Below are 16,945 nucleotides of genomic sequence, written 5' to 3' on the forward strand. Positions count from 1 at the left end.
TTCGTTTCAACGCTGTCGAAGGCAGGCTTTCCCATAGTCGACGAAGGTTAGAACAAGGGGCAGGCGGTATTACCAGCAAACCTGTATGACCCTCGACACGGTCTGGATGTGATCCAAGCAGCTGAATCACTGACGGAATCCAGCCTGTTCTTGAGGCTGGACTTCATCCAGCGTCCTAGATATGCGCATGAGGATGATTTTTGTGAATACTTTGTACAACACGCTCAGCAAGCATATCGGATGGTAGTTCCGAATGTGTCACCTTCCTTATGGATAGAAACAGTTCTTTCTGAGGGTAGGATGTCATGTACGCTGCTAAGATTACATGAAGTGGATGGCCACAAGCCCGAAGAAAGTCTGCTGACATGAAATTAAGTCCGAAGGCTGTGCCAGGTTTCATGCTCTTGATAGCAACTCGTACTTCCGAAGGGAGAATCTGTGGTGGAGCTTCGCCAGTGGGGATTATCGGGCTTGACACAGGAGTTGATGAACGGGAAAGGTTCGAGTAGAACCTCTCCGTAATGATTTCCTCTCATTTTCGTCTCGCGACGAGAAGACGTGCGAGTCCCGTCTTCGCTCAACAAGTGTGCTGCAAGTATGAATATTATATTCGTGGAGATCCCTGCGGCACTTCTTTAGACCCGTTCTTCTTTGTGCTGCTTCCAGAATTTTCTTCTGCCTGATTTCGAAAGACCCTACTGTAACGCTTTTTTGCAGTTAGTGTTTGTTGTTAACCGCTCAATGTGCGACGCGTTCGGACCAAGCCTCAAAGTCCTTCTTTCCAACAATTCCTTGGTAGTCTTCGAAATTCGACCCAAGTTTGTCGTGTGCGGCTTCTAGGCACGCTCAGCACAGGTTCGTAATCCTCTGAGCAGTATCTCGTAGTCCAAGTTTGGGTCCCCCTCGATGTGCCAATCACCTTCGGACAAGGAGTCCTCGAGTACGCAATCATCTTAGACGATTTCTTTTCCCCTTTGTTGCCGATAGCAGATGCTCTTTTCCATCGTGTGGCTAAGTCGTCCTTTCGCACGAAGGAGACGGTGATCAGAACAAGTACAAAAAGATGGTACTACCGAGACGTCGACACAGTAGACACCACCTCCGGTTGGTGAGTATGTGGTCGATCTCCGCATGAGTCGTGCCATTGGGCGATTCCCATTTCCATCAACGATGATCTTTCTTCATGAAAAGAGAGTTCCCATGGAAGAGGCAGGCGGCGGACAACAGCCCGGAGATTGCCATTTTCAATCCGGTCCCCTAATCCAAATCTTCCGATCCTGTATTCCTCTTCTGTAACCTTTCCTAGTTTTGCGTAGAAATCTCCGACAACGAATTTGTAGAAGAACTTCTCGTTGCGGATCACTTTTCCAGTTCCTCATAAAACGCGTCTAATTTCGGATTCAATAACTGTTGACCTTTGTGAGTAGCAGTTGATGACATTGATGGGTTTTTTGGCGCAGAGGGCGGAGGCGAAGAATGGCTAGACAAGGTGAGATTATCTCGTGAGAATCGACAAGATGGACGACAAATTGGGTGCACAACAAAACCAGCACCGCCTACATTTCGTGACGAAACTTTCTCTTCACGAGTGACGAGTGTACCATCATTCATCTGTCGTACGTCGCTCCATCTGCACTTGGTCTCCTGCAGAGCAACCACGTGAAATTTGTTACGCTCTGCAGCTCCGAGAAGGACATGCAAGTCAACGTCTGTGGACACTCTCTTGTTCTAGCGTTGTAAGCACACAGTCTGAGACAGTCTCCATGGCGAATCGTGCGTGTGTCGCCTTGGTCCAGGTCAAAGACTTCCTGAGCAACCTGAGATTTGATCGCCTCTCACTGCTCGCCATACCGTCCGACGTCTGAGACGACAGGGCCAAGTGAGCAGGGTACTGAAGCAGTGAATATGCTGGAGTGGCAAAAAGACTTTTCCCCAAACTAAGCAGCCCTGCCACGGCGAGCTTAGCTTTCATCGCAGGTCGTCGCCCAACCTATATGGATCAGGGAGCCGCCTTGCGACATTTTGCCAAGATGGTGGTGAACCTTAGCAGTGGTTTACTCTTAGCTAGGCTTTCGCTCCCGAGAAGTCGGAATGTCGGATGTGTCGAAATCCTCCTTAGCTCGCTAAACCCTGCTGAAGGACGACTCCGCTGTGCATCGCAGTTCGATGCCCAGAGTCACCTCTACGCCACTATGAGACGGTAAACCGTTGTAGAGGTATTGCTATTTTTTGCTGGCAAAATGAGGATCACCTCAAAAATCCCAATCTCGTCGACTTCAACTTTCACAAAGAAGAATCAGATTTGTATTCCAATATTGTATCCGAAAATGAGCATAAAAAAATCATGAATTTGCGAAATATTTTTTATTTTGGATCTATGTCTATTGGTTAACTCACGATGTATAAATTGATAGTATGAACAGTGTTCTTTCTCAATTTTTTGAAGTTTAGCTCAGTTTTTACTTGATTTCAACCTTTACAAAATGTTTTTACAAAGTAAAAACAAATATTTACTTCTACATTATACCCGGAAATGAGCGGAAAACATTATAGAACTTGCGACATATGTTTCATTTTTGGATCTACGCCCATTATTTAATTCAATTTATAGGTTGACACCTAGCACAATGTTTTTTCCCTTTTTTCACGTTCAACTCAATTTTTGATTTTCCGTATGCGATGTTTTCTCTGACTGCCGCTTCTTTCTAATCGCTGCTGGGCCTTGCACTCAAATAACTAAACAATAAAGGCAAAGATATATCTATGTCAAAACGTTACATTAATTTTAAAAAGAGAAATAGATTGCTACTGACTCAGTACTTTATTCTTCCTCGAAGTGCCACATATAATCCCGCAATTGAACAAGAATACTTAAAACTCAGTTGAATACTATTCTATTTCATGAAAAAAAAGAATTTATAGCAATTTCCATTGCTTCAATCTGTTGAGCTCGACCTTGCCGAAAACGAATACACGATTTCTTGTAGATACGGTTGCTCAGGAGTTATCCGAATGCTTGGGAAGTTTGGCTGCAAAAGAGGGTTACCGAAATTTTCAGACATTTCTGAATTTTAGTCAGTCCTAAAGAGTGAGAAATACTCACATAATTGAGAGCAGCTGTATGAAATTGAGGTTCAATAGCGAGTCCTTTCCCTGATCCATATTGTTCGCCTCGTTTTCCCTTACAATTGAGATGTTTCGAACCATAAAGATGTATGATCGGATAGGATGTTGTCACTTCCATTGTGATTCCAGAAATCGGGGAAAATAGCCTAGGATAGACAAAACATCAAAGAATACTTTAAAATATGTAAAGGTATGTTTATAGAAAAAACAACGAAAACCACCTCCTTCTAAAAAGTTTATAGAGATATTTACAATTGAATCCACACGAAAATCTAAAGTATGAAAATGAGTATATCGGTATAGAAAAGCATGAAGGTGAGCTAGTTCTGAATAAAATTCTACTCGTAGACCATCTTCACGGCTGTGAAGATACTCTACGAGCCAAACTTTGTTGCTGAAATTGTAAAGATCCATGTCTTCAAAGACACTTAAGTTAATAAGTTAGAATGGAGTCACACGAGCTCCGGAGGACTGCCAACTAGCATCCGAGTTTACGACGTTTAGCAGAAAATAGATGAAGGAAAGCCACGGGGAGAGAAAAGCAGAAGTGTTGACTGTATGTAGTTTCAAAGGTAGGAAAAGCATTCGCTACGCCCATCGGAACTTCGCCAATCATGAAACAAAAACCACCTCCTTCTAAAAATTAGGTGGAACAACTACAGTATCGCGGAACCTCCGCGATCCTACAACGCTCAGTTAACTTTGCGGCGCGGCGGCGGTCATTCACCCAAAGGCTCCATGAAGTCCATTATAGGTTTTAAAAGACGCAGCGTCGTTTAAATTCTCTTTCTCTTTAGGAAAAATTTTCCGTTAGATTCTTAGTATTAGGGAGACGGGCCTATTCTGTCGTCCTTTTTACAACTTTAGCTTTAGTTTACTACGTTTTTCATTTTGTTTGTATTTTTGTGGTTTGAGGTACCACTATATAAAGTATTATCGAACACCGGTGAAGGCGTGTAGCAGAAGAAAGTCCGGAAATTACCCGCGTATCTCTCTCCAAAATTCTGTTTATGATACATCGGCCCACTACGTTCCCGACGCATGAACCCGTAGGTACGGACTTGAATCGAGTTACTGCTCAATATTTTTTATAACATCACAGTGCGCAGACGATCTTGAGCACGTTAGACTTCTTGTACTGCAGATTTCTCCGAGTTGACAGCGTTTTACCTATTCATTTCTACGTAAACGCCGATTTTTCCATCTTTTTTCTTTTCTTCACTCCTTTACTTCGATAGTCTGGCGGATCATCAGTTACGCAGATGACGCAAACGATAGTCAGCACTAAGTCGCGAATAACTTGACACCTGTCGGGTATCAAGTGTTCCACATTTAATTGTAGACGTAGGGGACAAGATGTCAGGCCCTGTTACAGTACACTCACACAAAGGGTTTTTGACTGGACACTGCAATAGCCTGACGCGGCTTCTTGACGAGCAATCTTCAACACAGCCAGATGAGGTTTGCATGAACCAAAGAACAGCACAAAAACTCCGCAGTACCTCCTTTGAACTGTTGGCAACGATGCGGTTCGTCACAGATGCCTTAAATAACTTCACGACCGCACTGGATGATCTTCAAGAACAACTTACGGAAGAAAACGATAAGCAAGTGGCGCTGTATTCAAACAAAGCTCACGCGGTGTTGGAGCGAGCAAAAGAACGAATAATCAACATAGAGGGACAACAATTAGGATCCAGTCAGGAGGAAACAACATTAGTGCAAACGGTAGCTGCAGCGCAAATTCCGAAACTCCCGGTGATACCTATGCTGACGTTCACAGGGAAAATCTGGGAATTTTCAAATTCCTGGACACTGTTCGAGGCTAATGTGCACCAGCAACCTTTGACGAAACTTCAGAAATTCAACTAACTCATCAACGCCCTTAGAAAAGAAGCCCTCAGAAAGAGAACTCACACGCCGCTACCCCATCATTGATTCAAATTACGATCACGGAGTTGACCTCTTACACTCCAAATCGCAGTGAGTCAGCTCTCATCGGGAATCTACAATCGCGCTTGGAAACGGCAAAAGCTGAAACAAAGAGCATCAAAGCACAGAGACGCCTTCTGGAAACGATCATTCCGATCGTTACGCAGCTGCAAGAACTAAAGGTCAACCTCGACGGATCCTATCTCTAGCAGAAAATTCTTGCCAAGTTCTCGACCACTCTGCAGCATAAAGCATTACAAGAATGCGGTTGGCAGAATACGCAAGAAAGCGATTGGAATATGTGTCGCACGCTATCAATCCTTGACAATCTTATTTCCACCGAAGAAACAAATCAATGAAATGGTAGATAGAAATGATCGAGAGGGTACAGCATCCACTCATCAATCGGAGAACTCTATGAGGATTCCTTCTCAATACATTTCGCCATCAGCATTGCAACAACGTTGTATGTTTTGCAACTCCAACGCACATAAATCAGTTGATTGCAATCGAATGTCAAGCTCATCAGATCGACGGACATTCCTACTTAACAACAACAGATGCTTGAAATATGGGAGAGAAGGACACTTTCTCGCAGAATGTACAAGCAAGGGACGTAGAAATTGTAATGGACAGAAACACCATCATACCAACTGTCCAAGATACGTGAAGGGCCCTACCGCGATAGAGACGAAAGGACCCATGACTCAGAAACCACCTCAAGAAGGGCAGTGCCGACACTGCCACAACTTCAGAAGACGTCTCAGATTCAGATAACGTGTATGTCAATCGGCGTTTTCATTCAGACCTCGATGAACCAGACATTTGAACCGTGCACGGACAGGTCGTGCAAACTGTATGAGACGCGGATGAACCCACTACTGGTAAAATTACCACCGCAAATCACGCTACACGACCACACGGTGGCACTAAAATGGCACGAAAACAAGAAGCTGATGGTGATGGAGACCACATGCCCACGGCTAGATTTCTGCCTGCAGATCGATTGTTCATGGTGTACAACGGTACTTTTCAACCCTGAATGCTGGCCAATTGGCGCAATAGTGAAGACTTCTATACGCAGTAACTGCCATCGCTACTGTACGTACCGATGACAGTAAGAAAGTACGCCTCGTCCCAGGAGTGACGAAGATAATCTTAACAGTCGCAGCGAAAATTGTACGATACGGCTGCTTAGCCCTCTGCCGAAGATTCAGGAAGGACTTCTTCCACCGATCGTATTACAGCAGCCCTAGCCATACTCACGATCACTTTGACGCAGCCATTTGCGACGGTGCAAGCTAGCTAACAGGTAGGCTGGCTTCAGCATCCGACAACGACGTGCACCCATTCAGGAAGCCAAGAATGTTGGTCAGCAACGCTGTCAGGTCTTCTCAAGCTGAACAGCACGTTAGCTGACAACTGTAGATGTAACGCAGCAGAGAAAGGGGTGCACTGTGAATGCTCTACACACGACATTGACGATGATTTTAACAAGTTGAACTTAAAACTTCTTCTCAGAATACCAGCAGTGCATGTAGAATTCGTACCCTTAGACATCAGACCACAGAATGCTTCACGCATGTTGCAGAAATTTGTAGTGTGAAAAAACTTGTAGTACCGAAAAATCCATGTTTCAGAACGATGTCTCACCCTAATGAAGAACTCTATCAAGCCGAATCTCCTAACATGTCGACCCATGACCATAGCGATCAACGCGAGATCGAGTCACCAGATTCGTATCGGGATGACCCCGAGAAGACGACCTGTGGAATCAACTGCAACGACTTCGAGCTATTTTTCATTTCCTGCCGGATGCCGACAAGCTCCGCGATCAAATCATTTCGGTTGTATTGCAGTTGGATATCGTCTCATCATCCTTAGCTAACTTTGTAGACCAGGTACAATCTTTAACCCTTAGGAACATCCTGTCTAGGTCCCAACCTGTGGGGCGACAAGATGAAGATAGAGCTACAGTTCATCAGGACGCAACTAAAGACACTATTTACGATACCGCCGATGCTAGTGGCTCTCAGATCCATGACGCAAGACTGGTGGGAGGAGATAAACCAAAAGCCAGCATACAACGCCAACGGACACCCCATGCAATTGGACGAAAACTTCCTGGAGAAGCGCATCGCAGACGAACTACAAATGCTCGATCGGAACCACGACAGAGCACACTATCTTCACGAAGTCAGCATGGCCGATCAGCTCGACCAGGAATCGTTAGAAGAACAGATAGTGCTGGCCCCAAAGACAGTGATGCAGACCCTCCAGGGCGCCGATGATATAAAGAGAATCATCATTGATAACGATCATCTTCATGATCATATCGACGCAGCGAAACAGCAACTGCTTTTAACACTCGAAACAGCGATCCGGAACACGGACAGGGGGGAGACCATGCCAGGCAATGGCATTGGCGAGATGGAATCTCAGACAGAGACTCTTGCCGAAGACGCGGAATGCCAAACCTTAACAATCGAGCAATGCGATCAATCAACACAGATCGAGCCGAGAACGCAAGCGAACCGGAAGGTGCAAACGGATAGGAAGCTCGTGGAAAAAAGGTCGCAAGCGCAATCCACCACGAGGCAACACCCCACCCAGACCACCAAGGCATCGGGATACCGACACCGAGCAGCAGAGACGTCAAGCACCGCCTAGGCAAGAACCAGCCCGCCCACCTTAAAGCAAAAAAGAGAAAAGAACGGGAGGAAAGAGAGATGAACGACGAGGACCTAGAGACGATTGATGAAGTCGGCGAGGAAGAGAGTGAAGCCAAAGACGAGGACGAACGAGACGAACCGAGTGAGGACGACGTGGTCACTGAGCAGATAGATCAGGGAGCACAGCAATCCCGAGCACAAGTGGCTACGGACAGAGTGAAGCCAGCAAGAAGAAACTCCGACCGAGTGGAACCCGCGAGAGCAGAAGGTGCACATCCGGAAGAGCCCGTCAGGGATCCAGCCAGAGAACGAGAGCAGCGGCGCCAGCAACTCAGAGCGGAATTACGAAACGAGTGGGGCATGTGTTGCACGACCTCCGTTTCATGCTACAAGAGCTGGAAAGACAGCCTACATGCCCGGAACGCCGATACAACCGCGCAGACATATGACCTTCCCAGCGGAAATCATATGCTGTGTGTTCTGCGACGCAATCCAACAGCACTATAGCGACTTATGCAATAATGAAAGCAAGGAGACATTTCCTCGTTGAATGCGAAAGATGTCTGAAGTGCCTCAGGGAGAACTGCAGAGGGGGCATAAATTGCCCAAGGAGAAGCGCGTCATGCGTTTGTTCCGGCATTGGACATACAGCTGACATACATAACGAGTGTTCCCATCACGCAGCTGTATGTCCAATGTTGGAGCTAACGAGAGATGTCCAGGACTGGATGGAAAGACTGCATCATAGCCAAGAGGAAACGGTGAACAAAATCAGTTGACGCCTACCGAGACTAGAGCGATTCGACGCAGAGCAGCGGATCTACGACGCGGGGAAGGGGGAGTATCGCGGAACCTCCGCGATCCTACAACGCTTAGAAAACACATTAGATGAAGGAAGTGTACGGCTTCGAAAACGATTCACCATGATTGACCACATAAACACGGTTTCCTAACTTACTGAGGTATTACGAAGGTAAAAGATGTCGCTTTGTCTCATTCTCGTCAATTCGAAGAAGAAGAGCCCCTCCATTCGATTCCTTTCATGGTACAAAAGAGGTCATTGAAGTCTTGGACAGCCATGGCATCCTTATTCAGTACACATAGAATTTTTGAGACTTGTACGGCAACTCCACAACCGAAATTTCACTATTCTAGGAGAGCTGGAAGAGCGTCCGACAGAGTTATAAAATTTCATCTTAAATATACGAGGCCACTTTCGATAACGCAATGTGAAGAGATGGGATAACGTGAGAGTTGTTGGTAAGCAGCTAAACTGTTTCCGTTTTGCTAACCACATCGTTCGAACTCTACCATGATCCTCTCGGAAAGCTCCCTAGCCGAATTTGATCATACATGTAAAAGGATCGGTCAGTTGAATCGAAGTAAAGAAGTTCATAAAGAGCGAATGGGTCTCTACGTTCACGCCCAATGGAACGAATATATCCGGATGCTTCAGCTATGTTTGCTTAGGTTGGAAAACGAACCAAATGAATGTTGGACAAGAGGGACTTGTTAGGGGTAGAAAAACATCGGAAATATATGTAGTGAAAAAGTCTAGGAATTAGAAACATCCTGCTCCCATGCACACTTTTAACCATGCTGTCTATGACATTGAAGACTCCATCAAAAGGGTGATGTTAGAAGCATCCAGCTCCACGCAATTGAGAGAAAGGAACGAATGCAAGGAGAATGGACGTTGAATGGACATTTGTCACATGCAGGTGTCAAATTGTTGTAGCCAAGCAAGTTTATCTAATTCTAATTATCCAAAAGGAAAATGAACTTGAACGATAAGAAACCCACGATAGTATTCGCATTGGTTGCCCTTCTGTGCTCACTACTATATCGTTGTCAATATCAATGTTACCGTCAGCATCACATAAGGATCGGAGATTTTTTTGCTCGTTAAAATCGAATTTGGTCCCTTGCACAGGTAGAATGTCACCTGAAAAAAAGCTATGAATTCTTCATAGTATACTGTACAGTAGCAGTCACTAGTTTTGGTGCTCACTTCGCTCGCGCCCAGTGATCAATGAAAACTTCAACCAGAGGCACCTCGTGCGAATTTCTGCCACAGAATTGAACGTTTTCTACGAACGTTCTTTTCGTTTTTTAGAAAAATAAGAAATATTGACGTGTTGCGCAGTCGGTAAGAGGTTCTGCTGCTACAGCATGATCGATCGTAAGCTCAAAACTGCACTAGTACGTTCCAAACCTTTCATCTCTCCGGAGTCCAAACTTGTCTGGAAGTATAAAAACACTAACTTTACACATCTTATTCATCTGCTGATCCCCACAAATCATACGTATGTACAGACGCTTTCATAAGGATGAAACGATTCATGTAGCTATCGCGACCATGAAACGATTCACAACGTCTCATCTGCTTCCAAACAAATTCGACTACAATTACTGAGCGGTGCTAGTGGACCAACAATCTTGTTGCTTCTAATTTTCTGCGTCGACGCACCCATCTTATGCCATTGAACCAGCCTCACAACATTTAACCACTTTATGATGCCGATGTGAAGATGTTGGATCCGCCCTACATCAGTTCACCACGTTCTGGCACACGCGCCCCAACTCAATGTAGTGGGGCAGGTCCAACCACACTTCATCACTACTCTCCAGGCCGTGCGCTCCAAATCGACGTCTCTATGAAGTCCTATTTGACTCTATAGATACGTCAGCTCTATTTCTACAATTCACGGAATACATGTTGTAATTCACGCCTAACTCCCTACAACCCAATTCTACCGATCCATAGCACTTTCGCGTCAACTCAACATTACGGGACCCGCCTCACTCTAGCTCTCTAACACCCGCAGAGGAAGCTCGGGACGTGCGACCAAGTCCTACTCCATTTCAGCACTCTCTGGCATGACCGCCTTGAATCTGACAGAGCGGGACCCATCTGACGGTTTTCTGGGATTCCGTTACATATCAAAAAGGTATACATATGCACAAATACTCCTGACAAAAAAGTTTTCAGCAGGCCCGTAAGTCATTGTAAGGCTGCACGGACGATCATAAACTTTAAATGAACTCTGAATTGAAATGAACGCGACGAGGCATTAAAAGCGGATTAATTAACGCCATACACCTCATCCTTTACTCTTTAATCTACCCGACAGATCATATGGATTTTAGTGAGTTACGATTTCAGATTGATCATTCACTGTAGTACATATTTTTTTTAAGGCAGAAAAAGAAATGGCTACCTGTTGGATAGTTGTTTTCATCCGTTGGAAGATACATGTTAGCATGAAAATGAAGAAGATGATCTTTTACGGTTTCCTGCAAGCAAAAAGTGGTGAATCCAGTGACATTCTCTTTACAACTTTTTCCCTCTAGGACATCCCTGCCACGTTAGACGTTTAAAAACTAGCAGGGAGGAAAAACAGCTTTGGAAAATAACAAACAAACAAATCATCAACCTTTGTGAGTTTTGTGCAACATACTGCTCACAAAGAGAACCCTTCAAAGATAGAGATAAGCCGAATTTTCGCGGAAATTTTAGTTGTGCGATCAAGGAGCCCTAGCAGTTATTTTTATATGGATATGTTGTGTCTCATCAGTCATACATCTGGGGAAAAAAGAGGAAGATTTCTCACTGTCCATAGCAGGAAAATGATCTGTCCATCCACCACCCGAATGTGCAAGGAAAACGCCAACTTTGATCTATAAAGCTCAGGCGAAATTTTAATGAGTTATGTCCTTTGTTTTCTTCGCTTGTGGTACATCTATGGGTATTTTCAAACAAACAAATACAGCCAATTATGCTCAAAATGCAAGCTGCGCTTCTACCTATCCGCAGTTCGCCCCATCATAATGTACGCATCATATCATGACTTGTGCAGCACCGTCTACGGTGATGGAGAAGCTTGACTGCACGGAAATGAAGCTGCTTAGACCCCTGCTTGCTAAGCAGCTTCTTTGGCCTAGCGTGCCACAATGAAGAGCTTTACGCGGATGTCGATGTGGTGTACTGTCGGATGACATGTGGAAGATGTCAACATCTTGCACCGCCATCGAAAGTGGCTAAAGTAAATCTGACTGAGGTGATGAAAGAGATCCTGCGGACACTCGATGTGGATAGGCAATTCAGGCGAGACGCAAGGTTTCCCACCATATGGAATAGTGACGAATGGATCGGTTCTGTGCAAGCTCTCGCAGAAGATTGAGAAAGTTAGGCAGAGCTATGTTCAAGGATGTTCAGGACCTCGGCAAAGGTACGGTCAGGCGATGAAATCGGCCCGCCGATTAGGTCAAGTAAGTTATGCTCAAAGTAATACTTAGACACTTTCTGATTCAGGTAATCTATAAATCACCAAGGGAATTTTTAGCGATGAAATTCGTGCGATCCTTGAGAGGTCAAACGCCGATGATACCGCTGAGTGTTCGGCGTTTTTGACCACCCTTCACTTCAGACGCTGAAAAAAAGCTCTTTAACCAGAAAGTTTGCGGGAAAGCCTTGAAATTGGTCTCTGTTCTGACTGCGTTCTTTTGCTACTTTTTTTTCCTTCAGAAGAAAAAACTAACGAAAGGTTTTGCGGTCTTCTTGTTGAAGGATTCAGTAATACATGTAGAGAATATTCATATTTTATTTTATATCAACCCGGATCATGTTGTTGTTACACATTCCACCCTTCTATGTATCGAATTCATGTTGCTACTCTTGACTACGGATGGCTTCACACCAGAGAACATGTTGCAACATTAAAATAAGAATAGAGGTTAAAAATTAAAAGATGGATAGTTTTGCCTTTTTCTAGACGAGCCAATTTTAGATCGGTCTCTCCAGTGGCTTTTCGGTATGGAAAGAAAATCGATCCAAACTAAATAAGATGAAAATGTACTGAGAAGTAAATACAATTAGCAAATAAATTGAAAAGTTGCAAAGTCAAAAGACTCTTTCAGAAGACGTAGATGTTCTGGCGATTGTGGAGCGGAATTCTTTTGAACGGACTCCAGTAACGAGTTCGGAACTCGTTTTCTTGTGAGTAACCGTAAATTACATAGCGTTGACGCTCTCATCCAGCAAAATGAACGAATTTAAATATTTAGACTGTATAGAATTTAGTCCTTTTCAAATATTCACGCGTCTTCGTCGGCAAAATCTATGTTCAATTTTGTTGGGACTTTTGCGGATCCATTTAGTGAGGTCCGTCCCCAAATCTCTCCAAGAAAAGGTAGCTTGAACCAAAAGGAACCAAAAGCACAACAGTTGGATGGATTTCAGAAGCAGTTGAAGAAATGCAATGAGAAAGCGCATCCAACAGAGTTTGTGACTTGTAGAACCGTAAGAAAACCCGGAATGGTTGTTTGAAGGCAGAATATCACGGAATTGGCGATGTTTAGATCTCTCTTAGAAAGGGTAGCGTTAGTGGTGTAGATTATGAGTGTATGGGTGATCACGCTCAGTTCCCCCAATCATTCTGAGTAACGATTCTCACTTTCGAATTGTCTGACAACGCACCTCATAACGCGCCACCTTTGCACGCACGCACCGGTTCCCTCAGCAACATGTTCATTTGTTTTGTTTGAATAAGCTACTGAGAAGACGTGATTTTCGCGTCTGCTCAATCGAGAACTTGGTACACGCGCAGGCGTGGCCCGTTATAAGGTGCTTCGTAGGAGAATTCGCACATGAATGTAGTTTCGCACGCCACTTTTCATGAATGTGGGAAAATGGAGCGTTGTCACTCCCATACTCGTAATACATGTACACATCGAACTCTATGCAGCTTAACTTAACTTTAACTTATGAAAAAACACACAAGATATTAACAGTAATCCAATAACCTACCCTCCCATCCAGATTCCAGTAACTATGGTTGGTGAGATTCAAAACACCCGGAGCGGTACAGGTGGCTCCATGTTCGATCACGAGTTGATTTCGGTCATTAACGGTGTAGGTGACCTAAAATTACAACTTTAAGGTTCTCTACTCCTCATCTTTAATATTTCCTTTCCTATACAAAGGGAAAAAATCAAGAAAAAAAGAACATACATCTATTTTAGCATCTCCAGGTAATCCATCCTTTTCTTCATCCGTCCACATTCTGAATGTAACAGATGTTGGCGTTTGGCGAACAACTTCCCATTCTTTCTGGAAAATCCACACAAAAATCCAGCGTTGACGATTTACCTTTTTTAGAGAAGTTGAAAATTAATAGACTCGACGAAAACTGCTTCCAGTCTAGTTTTAAAAGATCTGAAAATTTTTTTTTCTTGCTAAAACTGGGTCGACCTGTTGCAAACTCGTCTTGCAACGCATCCGATTAGATAGCGTTTCTAGGAAATGAGACAAATTTTCACGTATGTCTAAGAAAAACTCACCAAAGCGATTCCTTGAGGACCACTATGTAAATTATGAGGTGGGCAGTTGATGGGGAGTTCATATTGTTTGCCGTCAAATGTGAAGCGACCATTACCGACTCTGTTGCAAATTCGGCCGACTGTTCGTCCAATGTAGGCGGTATCTTTCTTGTAGTCTAAATATAAATATTATCAGGGTCGATCGTTTATTTCCTGTAGAAATCAATTGATTGGATTGAAAAGCAGAAGAGAAAGATTGCAGAGTTGGGACTGGGACCCATAAACCGATCGAACTTGCACCAACGAAAAGAAATGATGAATATTTGATGTGGTCCACTTATTCGAATTTATTCACATACGAAATTTGACAGATTTTCTCTTTTGAATTTGATAGAATACTAAAAAAAACGATGCTGCGGCTGGAAAACAACTAATCGTAACGAATAGTGGAATGACAAAACGCAGTCGAAGTAACACGTTCATATCTGTATATTCGAATGGTCGAATTGTCGAGTATTCAAGAGCTCCGAACTCAGGACATTCAAGCTAGAATAAATCCGGAGCCTGGGCATCGAATATTACTCGTTTGGCGGATTACGCATCAAGAGTTCCACAAATTATCGATGTTCGAATATTTGAACATCTTTGATCAAATGTTCCAAATGATTCAAGGATTGAGACTAAAGAAGGGACATCAAAATTAATAGAATTTCGGCCTTTACAGAAAATGAATTGTAAAAGAGGAGTAAGTTGTAATTTTGTTTCAATTTTGTTAAGTGGTAGAGAGGGAGATGAAGAAATAAGAAATAAAAAGAATTAATTTATGAATTATGAAGAAATAAGAAATGAATTATGAAGAATTAAGAAAAAAGACATAAGAAATGAATTATGAAGAAGTAAGAAACAAGAACAAAGAGAAAATATTGCAAAGTAGAAAAGAAGCGAAGGAAAAAAAAACTCTGTTTTTATCGGAATAGTAGAAAGGTAAAATGTGACCAAAAGACCAAACGACACCTTTAACATCGCTGAAACCTAACACCACATCTACTGGATTTGAATAACGATCCTTAACGAAAAGTGACGTCAACGTTGCGCCAAGTGGTATGAATTGAGCTGTGAGACCGGACGTTGAACTGATTTCGATGAATGGTGCGGTTGGCCTGAAACATGGTCGGATTTGAGCGAGGCACTACCTTTGATGGATCCTGATTTTTCTTTAAAATTCCTAGTACAACTTACGCTGCATGTGTGGATGAACTGGAAAGAAGTGATGGTGATGAATGAGCTGCTATTTTCAAAAACGACATAAACCTTCGTGATTGGAATCGAAGGTGAGGGATCAGACGTTGATGGATTGTGCACTAATGGAAGTTGAAGATAAAGTCGGTGGAATAACGAGTGGAAGGAAATGATTCGGAATCGAGTTGGGTGAGGAAGCAAAAAAAAAAGGTGGGAAAAGAAAAGAAAAGAAGGAAGCTTCCACATAGTTACTGTACGCGTTGATGTCAGAAGAAGCACCATTTTGAGGTTTTGAGGGGAAAGCTGCAACCAGAACCACACAGAGCTTCTGCTCCCAAACAAATAATAAACCTATGCCACCACTTGGAAACCTGTTTGGTAAAATCCTGATTGATTGATTTAAAGGGAACGAGATAAGAGATCATTGACCGATTTACAAGTTAAAAACGGTCACCACAAATCGGATTCGATGCCCCTGACAAGGCAAAAATATGCATTTAATAAATAATTATGTAATTAATAAATGATAAATAATAAATAATAATATAATAAGTGAATAATCTAATTAAATACAAACGCATTTACTCTGTCGAAAAAAATTTAACTTTATTTTTTGCATCACAGCTGCAAGGCCTACAGGCCTAATGGCTGACAAATATTGAGAGTTGACAGACTCCTCGTTCCTGGAAAACAGGATTTCCTTTCGGAATGACCATATTAATTAAAGGCATCACCCCACGAATATGAAGTGGTACTGATTTCAGGTGGGTCACGCCTATACGGGGTCGTAGGTTTTGGAGAGGAGGTGATTCCGTCTATTTCTTCCTGATTGCCGTAAAAAACGGCCCGGAAAATGAGGCGCGCGCACAAGGCTGGTGCGCTCCCATCGAACTCGTCGTAGAAAATAGCGCGCCGAAACGCATCTTCCGGCCTGTTTTTACGCCAATTATCAAGAAATGGACGGAATCACCCACCTCTCCATAATCTACGATCCCGTATACGAATACTCCACCTGAAATCCGTACTACCTCAGATTCGTGGGGTGATGCCTCTAAGTAATATTTCTTCTAAACCGATGATTTCACAGGAATTCCACCTTTTTATGAAATTTGAAAAAAAAAACTTCATTGAAACTCATGTTCAAATTTCTTTTTCAGATCTAGGTGTTTGGACTTCGGTAAAATTTTGATTATTCAATAGGAATTTGTTTCCGAAAGCAAAAAAAAAAATAAATAAAGAAAGAAATGAGCGCGATTTTTAAATCTTAGCAGTATTTTCTATGTAGCTCTTTGGACACCAAATAAATATCTAATACTTAAATATCTTTAGCGTTTTCTATTGACCTTCAAAATATTTTTATAGCCAACTTAAACAAAAATATTAGGATTGACCTTACTATAATAAGACACCTCAACACGTCTCTAATTTTATACTTTATTTTTCTAGATTCATCTAAAAGTCCCCAGATTGACCAGAAACCGATTCGTGATCGATCTTAATAATAACTTGTTTTTTTTTTCCAAAATATCATCATATGTTGATATTTTACTCCAAATATCAACATTAAAATGGAAATCAGAAGCACTAAGCAAAAAAAGGTGTAGGGAACAGGAAAGTTATCGGGAACAACGTGAACGTGTAGGAAAGACGTCCAT

The 16,945-nt window shown here is 43.0% G+C and overlaps 7 protein-coding genes across 9 annotated transcripts; 3 read left to right on the top strand and 4 right to left on the bottom strand.

The window, feature by feature from the left end:
* Nucleotides 1-175: 175 nt before the first annotated feature.
* On the bottom strand, nt 176-1,972 carry RB195_013527 (uncharacterized protein; the record flags this gene model as incomplete). The annotated part of the gene is made up of 3 exons (XM_064203386.1): nt 176-470; nt 1,364-1,709; nt 1,840-1,972. The coding sequence occupies 3 exons, from the start codon at nt 1,970-1,972 to the stop codon at nt 176-178; spliced, it is 774 nt and encodes a 257-aa protein (XP_064059267.1).
* On the bottom strand, nt 1,360-1,611 carry RB195_013528 (uncharacterized protein; the record flags this gene model as incomplete). The annotated part of the gene is made up of 1 exon (XM_064203387.1): nt 1,360-1,611. One exon carries the CDS (start codon nt 1,609-1,611, stop codon nt 1,360-1,362), a length of 252 nt encoding a protein of 83 aa, XP_064059268.1.
* A 964-nt stretch (nt 1,973-2,936) lies between the features above and the next one.
* RB195_013529 (uncharacterized protein) lies at nt 2,937-4,304 on the bottom strand (the record flags this gene model as incomplete). 2 transcript variants are annotated; one of them, XM_064203388.1, is made up of 3 exons in its annotated part: nt 2,937-3,029; nt 3,104-3,272; nt 4,297-4,304. In XM_064203388.1, 3 exons carry the CDS (start codon nt 4,302-4,304, stop codon nt 2,937-2,939), a joined length of 270 nt encoding a protein of 89 aa, XP_064059269.1. The 2 variants fall into 2 exon arrangements, with proteins under 2 accessions (XP_064059269.1, XP_013305175.1); XM_013449721.2 differs by lacking the exon at nt 4,297-4,304 and having other exon boundaries at nt 3,104-3,244.
* Nucleotides 4,305-4,482: 178 nt separating this feature from the next.
* On the top strand, nt 4,483-4,998 carry RB195_013530 (uncharacterized protein; the record flags this gene model as incomplete). The annotated part of the gene is made up of 1 exon (XM_064203389.1): nt 4,483-4,998. One exon carries the CDS (start codon nt 4,483-4,485, stop codon nt 4,996-4,998), a length of 516 nt encoding a protein of 171 aa, XP_064059270.1.
* Nucleotides 4,999-7,017: 2,019 nt separating this feature from the next.
* Nucleotides 7,018-7,728, top strand: RB195_013531 (uncharacterized protein; the record flags this gene model as incomplete). Its single annotated transcript, XM_064203390.1, has 1 exon — nt 7,018-7,728. The coding sequence occupies one exon, from the start codon at nt 7,018-7,020 to the stop codon at nt 7,726-7,728; it is 711 nt and encodes a 236-aa protein (XP_064059271.1).
* A 59-nt stretch (nt 7,729-7,787) lies between these two features.
* On the top strand, nt 7,788-8,237 carry RB195_013532 (uncharacterized protein; the record flags this gene model as incomplete). The annotated part of the gene is made up of 1 exon (XM_064203391.1): nt 7,788-8,237. The coding sequence occupies one exon, from the start codon at nt 7,788-7,790 to the stop codon at nt 8,235-8,237; it is 450 nt and encodes a 149-aa protein (XP_064059272.1).
* Nucleotides 8,238-8,303: 66 nt separating this feature from the next.
* RB195_013533 (uncharacterized protein) lies at nt 8,304-15,358 on the bottom strand (the record flags this gene model as incomplete). 2 transcript variants are annotated; one of them, XM_064203392.1, is made up of 8 exons in its annotated part: nt 8,304-8,454; nt 9,534-9,675; nt 10,952-11,027; nt 13,540-13,653; nt 13,744-13,842; nt 14,073-14,227; nt 15,066-15,211; nt 15,291-15,358. In XM_064203392.1, 8 exons carry the CDS (start codon nt 15,356-15,358, stop codon nt 8,304-8,306), a joined length of 951 nt encoding a protein of 316 aa, XP_064059273.1. The 2 variants fall into 2 exon arrangements, with proteins under 2 accessions (XP_064059273.1, XP_064059274.1); XM_064203393.1 differs by lacking the exon at nt 8,304-8,454 and adding an exon at nt 9,018-9,063.
* Between the last annotated feature and the right edge of the window lie 1,587 nt (nt 15,359-16,945).

Source organism: Necator americanus, chromosome V (assembly GCF_031761385.1).
Source record: "Necator americanus strain Aroian chromosome V, whole genome shotgun sequence".
Lineage (NCBI taxonomy): Eukaryota > Metazoa > Nematoda > Chromadorea > Rhabditida > Ancylostomatidae > Necator > Necator americanus.